Raw genomic sequence first — 9,738 nt, 5'->3', positions numbered from 1 at the left:
TATATATATATATATATATATATATATATATATAGATTCATACATACATATGATAGAAATATATCCTAGATGTATGTAATAAATTTATATAAAACTAAGTTATGTCGACTTGTAATTGAAGTCGACCTAACATTGGCTTAAGACTAAACTTGTAATTCTGTTTGAAGTGGCAACTACCTTTCGTCATGTTTTATCGGAACCAAACCAAAATTTCCACACAGTTGCAACAACGATTCACACAAGCATAACTTTACTACAAGAGCAAACCAAAACGAGAAAGGCTGTTCGTGGTCGCTCCACCTGGCAGAAATAGCAGCTGAATTCGCCTCAAATCACCACATTATCGTCTTAGATAACGGATACGATGGCTAGTGTAGTCTCAGAGCTGTAAAAATAGACGGTATGATCATGAGTGGAACGCTTTTGATCATAGCTCTATCAGCTCAAACCTGGCATGGGGTTAAAGAACAAATCACTCTTTCACACGATATTACATTATGTAGACATAGACGAAGATCTTTAAGTGACAAACACAAATAACTTAACTACTACTACTACTACATAAATGTATTCACAGAACTTTATTAACACAAAACAACATGGTAAATTTAAAGAACTCGAGCCAACGAAGCCTCTAATGCGTGGTGGGTGGCTGACTTGCTAGAAACACCAACCAAACATCCACTGCCGTCTTAGAAATTAGGGAAGGACGGATAGGATGAGGTAGTTCTAGATACATTATGCCTGAATACGGTTGGAACGTGTTTGATCACAGGCCTCGTCCATCAGGGCTGACCTGGGGCTAAAACAAACAACAATGAAAGAGCTCTTGTGCTCAACATGCTACACAATTCGTCAGCCAAGTCTCATATCCATACTCCACCGTCTTGAAAAAAAAAAAATTTTTTAATTAATCCTACTCGAATAGGTAAATAAATATATATAAATAATAGGACAGGATGGTCACGCCTGGACTACCTTTGCCGATAGATAGGTCTCTATTCGATCAAGGCAGATTCGGAGCTTTAAAAAAATACACTCATCAATATTTCTAACTAGTTAATACAACCAACTCTGTTCACACACACGTATATTGGAGGGGGGGGGGGCAAAAGAATGCTGGAAAATGTCTACAGCTGCCACTAACTAATATAATAAAAGACAAACTATTTTGTCAGCAATGAAGTAGAAAGAGAGAGAGAGAGTGAAGCCCGAGTTTACCCCCCCCCCCCAATCAAACGAATATGGGGTAAGTTTTACTACTAACTACAAGGCAGTAGTAATAGTGGTAGTCGTAATAATAATAATAGCTAGAGGTAAGTTAATAAACGACCAGCCAAGTAACTTTAGTTTCGATCAGTCACCAACTGATACGACTAATGTGTGTGTATATAAATTATATATACACAGAGATTACAATATATATATATATACGTGTGTATACACATATATTGTATGAGTGTGTAGCACGATGTAAGATATTACAACACAACAATCTTCACCCTCACAACTGGCGCGGGCGCACGCTCACATAACTTTACTGATTAAACACACACACACACACATACATCTTTATGTATCTACATCAACACACACACACACACACACGCGACAATATAAATACACACACACATATATAGATATATATAAATGCACATACAGAACTATATTTTTTAATACAAACTCTTTCTCTCTATATATACATACATATATACACATTCCACTAATGCGACACAAATTTACTTATACACACATCTAACTATATATATATATATATATATATATTTATATAGTAAGAGATATACTCATTTAATGCGACACAACGCATTAACCTTTTATATATATATATATATATATATATATATATACACACACACACACATATATATATATACATACACACACATATGTGTATGTATGTGTGTATATGTGTTATATAGTTATACAGTTAAACGCGATACACAACACACGTAGAATATATACATATACATGTATATATATATATATACATATATGTATATATACATACATAAATTAAAATTAGAGACAAATCAACGACATAATTATCAAAGGTTTTTCTTTCTTTCTTTTTTCCTGTTAAAAACACAAATAGCAGATCTGAAGTGATTTTATCCGTTTATTTAAAGAAAAAGGAACGAAGCGAAACATTGGTCGATGGAATTCCTGTGATGAAAGATCTTTAAGAATGATCTTGGAAGTTGGAACCAGGTGGAAAGGTAGGGAGAAGAAATTAGGGGGGAAAAACAAGAAATTAGGGAGAAACAACAACAACAATAATAACGAAGAAGACGATGACGAGGAGGAGGAGGACATGGAAGAAATGAAATAAGTTAATATTAGTTTGTTGTTCGATCGGCCTCGAAGAACAAGAAGAAGAAGAAGGAATGAGAAAGTAGAAGTTGTGATCAGAAGATGAGGATGATGGATAATTGATTTTGAAGAAAGAAGGGAGATGGATGAAAGGAAGAAAGAGAGAGAGAGAAAGGTAGAATGAAAGTGAGTTAGAGTTTGCTTTATGAAGTTTGTATACAACCTGATGGTTTTGTATGGCCGCCTTCAGTTCCGCCTGAATCTTATCCAGATCTTCCTTGGCCATCTTTAGGGTAAATAATAATAACAGCACAGGAGAAAATATAGGAAAAAAAACTTTTCGTTTTTTTTTGTGTGTGTGTGTGTTCACTTTAAAAAGTCTTTGTTTTGGATAAAATGGTTTGTAAAAAAAAAAAAAAAAAATTCGGTGTGGTTTTTGGTGGATTTTCTGTAGTTTTTGGCTGATCGTCTGCTGAGGAAAAAAACAACAAATAAAAATGTGTTGTTTTTTTTTTTAAACCCCCAAAAATGTTTCTTTTAACATTCGACGACTAGAAATAAAAACACTCCGCCGTCTCTGGCCGAATAACTTTCTTCCGCGCCTGTTGCAAAATATCCCGACTCGAACAAGTCGCTGGTGTCATTTCGACCAAACATCTCGACTGTTTGGACTGCTATTTCAAAAAAGAATCGACTGGAAATCGAAACGCAGCTGTAAGTCACACTTAAAACGACGACTACTTAGAAGAACTATATTCTCTCTCTCTCTCTCTCTCTTTCTCTCCGCATGTCTTCTTCATCCGATCACTTCCATGGTTCGGAGACCGGACAAAATACCCGGATGCAAAACATCGAGGTTTGTGCAGGACTACTTTTTCAACGCGTATTATGAAAAAAAAAATTGTGCTTTTTTTCTTTCCTATCAAGTTGAATAAAGATGTTTTTTTGGAAATTGTTTGAAAAAAAAAATCAAGTCTTTAAACAAGTGTTAAAGCTTATGTGTGTTTTGGTGTAAGTGAATAAAGAAAAAGCAAAGTGAGATAACCAAGATGGAAGAAGCTGATTCTCCCCCAACAAAACGGTGTTCTCACATAGCGCGGAGTAATTTGTTTTTTTTTTCTTTTTGAAAAAGAGGGAAAGAGAGAAGGAGTGTGTTAATGAAAGGGGGAGAGACGTAGAGAGAGAGAGAGAGTAAACCAGAGGGGTATGAAAGAAAGAGTAAAATTATTAGGAAGAGGGAAAGTGAAAGTGCGCAGCAGCAGCAATCGAGAAAGCTGAAGTGGGAGGAGGAGGAGGAGGAGTGAGTGCAACACGAGTTGTTATTTTCAATATGTCTGCTTCCTTAAAGCGAGAGAGGAACAATTCAAAAATGTCCTTGTTTAATGTATTGCCACATCAGATCGATTGTATTGTAGATATTCACTGAAAACTTTTATCAACTGTCTGTTTACTATTCGGTATGTCTAAACTAAATTTACTTTTTTTTTGCCATTGTAAGCATGTTTATTTTCAAAAACAAATCCATCCTTAACGGAAGAAATTTTGTTTATTAATTATTAATCTAAACCCTGCTCATTTATTTGTTTTTAAATGAATTTGTCATTAAATGAAGTAATGCATTTTAAAATGTACTCCAATAACAATAAGTATATAACAATCATAGCATAAGTTCCGAGGCCACAAACAGTTGGTTGTTAAGATGAGTTGATGCCATGTCCTCCATGTGGTTTTGGCCGGGTCCCATACTCCACATGTAAAAGTTTTCTGTGTTCACTTTGAAACGATCCAAGATAGACGTTGATTTATTTCAATCATGATCACTTTGTCCGAACAGCTATTGTTTATTTACAGTCTTCGTGCCATTTCTACTGAATGAAAGAAACACGACGTGTTTTAAGATTTTGATGTTTGTATTTGGTGCCCAAAAACTTAAGGATGGAGCGGAGCAACACCCGAGCAATTCATGAATAATTCACATAGATATACACATGACATTCTATACGCATCAATAGAAAACATTAAAGCTTCTCTATAATTAAAATTATTAATCTGGCCAGGTAAATGCTGTTGTTAATGATTTTCTTTTATATCTCTGCGTTTGTTTAGGTTTGGTGTCCAGAAACTCAAAACCTTCATTTCCAAAATAAATGACACGTGACAACTTCGTTGTCGTATAGTTAACTATTTTTCATTATTAAATATGCCTGATTATTATTATTGAATTAAGATCTTCATGGGAAAAGCATATTTATTCCCCTAACCCGACGGACATTTCTCGTTATATTTGATGTTTCGCCAGTTGTAGAATATAATAAATTCTATAATTTTTTGTTCTCATCATCGTTGTCAGAGAACATTAGAACCTCTAATTTACAATTATATTCATATTTAGCTGTGAAATTGAAAAAAAAACTAATTTCACTGGGCCCAAAGCACATGAGACCTCCTATGCGGTCAGTGGACTCTTGCTAGAAAGAAATGATCAGATCACATTTGTCCGTCTAAAGAAAAAGAAGTGAATCGTCGAATAATGTTCTTGGTTATTGTAGCTAAAACATAAATAAAATAAAAGATGGGAAAGCTTTTGATGTTCGGACTGGTCGACATTGGGACTGATTTGGTGCTAAAAGCAGAAATATAACAGAAGTCTCCGAATCGTGTCTTGACTGACGATGTGGAACAGTATCTAAAATGATTTTTCGTTAAGTTTATTAACGACTAATATGATATATGTTTAATAAATGTTTTAAATGAAGCGGTTGTCAGCCGGCTTTCTGGTTTGAAAGCGAGCACGTGTCATTAAACGCTGTTGTTTAGTTCCGGTAACTTTGACTGGTGCTTGCTGAGGAAGAAAACGAAATATAATTTACATGCTGACACGTTCCACAAATGTTCTTATATTCTAGAATTGGATTGGTTTTTTTTTTCATAGTTTTTAAATGTCACCTTTCACGCTTTCATGAAGATTGGATCCTCTCATTCGCAACGCCTTCAACCAAAAAGTTTAAAGGAGCTTTGCAGTTGTCGACCTGCTAGAAATAACTGCCAAATCTCCTTCAGATCATATCCTTGTGTCTGTTTGTTGACGATGTTGTTATATATACATACACACACAAAAAAGACAAGGTGGTCACGCCTGGAGTACATTCGATCATAGGTCTGCACCACTAGGACAAATCTGGGGCTTGTATATTACAATAAACAGCTAATAAAACAAACCTGCTTCAAACCTAACTGTACAGACGCTGTTACCAGGAAATGTGGCTCAACTAGATCCAACGACGTAGTCTTCGGCAACAAGGAAATGAAGGAAGAGTCGGCTCTTGTGTATTTGAACTCAGAACGCAGAACGATTAGATTAATAGCTCCCAACATAATGCAGAGGTCGACTAAATCTACCTGGGGATACAGAACTACTAAGTCGATCTCTAATGGAATTTGAACTCAAAACGTAAAGGGACGTAACTAAAGATTGTAAACTAATTTGACAAACATCCCCGCCGCCCACATCCTTTCCTCTCGCTCATTTTATTATTTTTTTTATTTATCCATGGCTTGTAAAGGGCTCGAACTCACATTATGGCTAATAATCATTCAGTCCGGCGTTTTATCGTTTCTATAAACTCGATCACAAAGATCAAGACAATTTCTGAGCTGATGTGTGCCCCCACCCCGCCGCCGCTTTCACTTTCACTTGTCACAAATAAACAAGCAAGGATTTCGTTTGGCTGCGAGAGAATTATATTTATTTATGTGGGTTGGGTGTATTTTGGTTCTTAGTGGATCCTTGAGTTTAATAGATCTTCGCGTTTCTTGAGGGGTTTGTGTGTATGTGTTTGGAGTGTTGCAAAACAACATGAAAAGAGACAACTAAAAAAACAAATTCTTAAAAAGATCATTGAAGTAGATGTAACCATATTTGTGTATGTATGTATATAATATATATATATATATATATATATATATAAACTACTTTTTGCAAACCATAGTATTAAGACAAGCAAGAATAATTTCTGCTGGGTGACAAAAGTTGAGCCATTAAGCTGCGGTACTTGATCGGTTTCATGTGTGTTCTATGGACTTCCACAGGATTCGAACTTGGAACATAAAGGGGCGTAACTAAATAACAACGAAGGATTTTCTGCGTGATGCCACTGTTTCTTTCAGTCTGTGGCAGTAAATGTAATTCCAACCTTAGCTCGAAGATCACAGAATTTCGAAGGAAGAATTTTGTAATCGACACAAGTTCTTTATTGGTGTTCTATTTTGGCCGGATTCAAATACAGAATGTAAAGGCTTCAGGATATTGCAATTTCGTGTTCCTGACAATGTTCTATAAACATCTCTAGATTGGGCCTTTCGGGAGAAGAGGGTTGTTGATTTTTTTGATTTTTTATATCCATTCTGTTTTATATTGGCTGTCGTAGTTAAAAGAAACTAATGGAAAGCAATTTATTCTGGAGTTTTACCATTCTTATTAAGTCTTTAAGTGTATATATTATTAATAAGTGACAAACGAAATGGCATTCTTCACCTTTAAACTTCCATTCCAAGGAATTTTGAGAAGTTTTCTAGCATGAATTATCTTTTCTTTAATTTTACTTTAAATCCTAGTGAAAAGTGGAAATTTGTCAATTTTGGGCGAGGAATGTTATTAATGTCTACCTTGTTTATCGCAATCGTTTTATGTATTCTTTGGTGAACCTCTGTAAAACACTGTATTCTGAAGTCCAGGTTCTGTCTGATTAGGGGATATTTCATTTAAAGCCTTACAATTCCTCATACATATCTGTTGTTTTGTGCTACAATTAGCAGAACCAATTAATTAGAATCAATAACTAGGTGAAGAGTTTATAAAAAAAAGACAAAAAAAAACATGCGTTTAGAAAATTTTTCAAATATTTTCACTCAACTTTTTTTTTCTTTGAATTATCGACAATTTTCCCTAGTCTTTACTAAATTCTCTTTCAGTTCTGTTGTTACGGGTAAAATAACTCTCAGATTTCCATGGGACCGTTTAAGTGGCTCATCTTGAAGATGTAACATAAAATTCCCTCGACCCGTTTAGTATCTTCGATTAACCTCAGTGAAAGAAAGGAATTTCTCATTGAAAAGGGAATTAATTGATTTTGCAAAATATTGGTCCTCGTATTTTGTGAACGCTTCAACTTTTAACAGTAATTTTATATACATATATATATACACACACACACAGCACACGCTTTATACTAATTTTTTATCGATCTTGAGGAAGATAAAAGACAGAAGTTTACTCTAATTGCATCTAAATTCGATGCAGAGGCACGAAGCTAAATGCAAAACCATTTAATCTGTCGCTAAACTGTTTTCAACCAAGTTCTTGCTCTATTCAACTCTATGTTGTTTTTCTGGGATTTATCTATTTTAATATCGTCAAACTGTTATATTTCAAGGTTATTTGCACGTTTGATGTTTAAACTAGATATATCAACTACTTTCCGTTTCATTTCATCTGATGAATAAAATAGACAAGTGGTTTGTTAACGATGTGGCTATTTTATGCTTGGTTGTAAAATATATACCAGTTTCTTTCGGATGCTTTGTGATAATAATAAATTTGTATTATGATGGTGTTATATAGGTGAGATTTAAAATTTTTACAGCATCATTATTAAATGCCGGCCTCGATTAATGAAGCTTATAAAATTTTCGAATTCGATAACATTTATATTTCTACGCTGCAACAGGTTTACACAATTCGATTCTTTTTGAATAATTAAAAATAGAAATTAAATTTAGCCGAATGTGAATGACATCAGAGGTGACTGACGTCTGGATGTTTTAATAGCAATATTATTTTGATGTATGCAATATTATAAACGTTTTTCCTCTTCCATCTTCTCTTCATCACGTTTTGAGCCCAAACGTAGCATGTTCAGCTGGTACATCGGTCCGGGGTCCTGCCTAAGAGTTGGGGTCACAACCCTTGTGATATTTGAGGGCCCCTACCGAGGTCCCCAAACAGTCTTGTTCTCACTATGTTAAATTTCTTTCGGAGACCCCTAGCTGTTGTTCATTGGGAACATAAAAACTAATAATTGTTTCAAATTTTGTCCCACGGTCAATAATTTTAGCGAGAGGGATACAGTCGATTACAACTGGTACTTACTTTTGACCTCGGTGGGATTTTAGCTTACAACAAAAACTCCGCTGAAAAGAAGAAAAAATGCTTTCTGAAATAAACATAAGGCTTGAAATTTGGGGTATAAAAGAACCTTCACTTGATTTTATTTGATCGAGCCCGAAAGGATGAAAGGCAAAAGCTGACGTTGGCGGGGATTGAACTCAGAACGTAAATTGCCGTAGCAAAAACCGCCTTAAAAAGATAATGCTGCCTTAAACCTCAAAAAGATTTATTAATCAGTGCCGGCACATTTATACATATACTCACATACTAGTGATTATATATATAAATATATATATATATATACATACAGGGATCTTTTCGATGAGAAGGTCATGGGGCTATGTGAGCTGTCCCTGTAATTGTTCTTTTAAGTTTGTGACAAAATCTAAAAGCATGTATTGTATATTGTCAAACATTGCCGTAGACATTGGAGGGAAAAGTCACACACACAAGAAAAATGATTGCAGTTAGAGAAATTATGTAAATTAGGACATTTAAAAATAACACTGAAAGTATGTTTTCGTAGAAAATAGAAAGTGTAAACGTAAATTTTTATTATTTTCCTTTCTATATTCAATTTGTACATTTTTATGGAGCTCAACATAAACCGTCTTTCTTTTTTTCTGGTTGGCTTCGATATAACAATTACTGAGTAAAATTGACATTCTAAGAGCAATTGAAACATCGTCAGAATCTTCTTTTTTTTTTAAAGTAACTTAGTTAAGTAAATTTCATGGGATTATATTTGAAGATTGGATATCGCTTCATGGGATCATATTTAAAACTAGATTTTGCTGCTAGTATACATAACGTGTTTGTTTGTATGTATAAACATTACTATATTATATATCGACTGACAGTATTTGGTGTCCGGTTGTAATCATGATTGAAAGGCGCCAATTTTGACTGACTTCACCCTGTCTGCCTCCATTCATTCTCTTTCTCTCGTTTTCATGTGCCTTTCTATCGCATGCCTTCACATAATTTAACATACCTGTCTTCATACATATATATATATATATATATATATATATATATATACACACACACACACACACACACACTATACGTTATCTTTCCGTTCTCGGGACGATTATATTTTATCAGATAAGTAAGTCGTTCAAATTCCATTGTTTTACTGTATATTATTTTCCTCTTTTCTGACAATTATCTTTATTATTATTCTGCTAGATCTCACTGTATTTTTAGATTATTTTCTCCTGTATGACTGTCTCTATTCC

The 9,738-nt window shown here is 34.4% G+C and overlaps 2 protein-coding genes across 9 annotated transcripts in view; one reads left to right on the top strand and one right to left on the bottom strand.

Annotated features, from left to right (window-relative positions):
* Positions 1 to 2,750, bottom strand: part of LOC106876048 (PHD finger protein 21A) — a 48,507-nt gene extending 45,757 nt beyond the window's left edge. For all 4 annotated transcript variants that reach the window (XM_052976780.1, XM_052976781.1, XM_014924441.2 and 1 more), the window contains exon 1: positions 2,555 to 2,750. In XM_052976780.1, the coding sequence (XP_052832740.1) occupies positions 2,555 to 2,617 (63 nt within the window). In that variant the 5' untranslated portion in view covers positions 2,618 to 2,750. The remainder of the gene's footprint in view (positions 1 to 2,554) is intronic.
* Positions 2,751 to 3,101: 351 nt separating this feature from the next.
* The window catches only part of LOC106876049 (nuclear pore complex protein Nup50), a 73,254-nt gene continuing 66,617 nt past the window's right edge, over positions 3,102 to 9,738 (top strand). For 2 of the 5 annotated variants that reach the window (XM_014924446.2, XM_014924444.2), the window contains exon 1: positions 3,631 to 3,788. The gene's annotated coding sequence lies outside the window, so the exon portion shown is untranslated. Of the gene's footprint in view, positions 3,188 to 3,630; positions 3,789 to 9,584; positions 9,609 to 9,738 lie in introns of those variants that run through there. The other 3 variants (XM_052976782.1, XM_014924445.2, XM_052976783.1) reach the window with 3 other exon arrangements.

This window comes from Octopus bimaculoides, chromosome 25, assembly GCF_001194135.2.
Source record: "Octopus bimaculoides isolate UCB-OBI-ISO-001 chromosome 25, ASM119413v2, whole genome shotgun sequence".
NCBI lineage: Eukaryota > Metazoa > Mollusca > Cephalopoda > Octopoda > Octopodidae > Octopus > Octopus bimaculoides.
The sequence above is the reverse complement of the archived record's forward strand: the minus strand, read 5'-3'. Positions and strand labels throughout refer to the sequence as shown.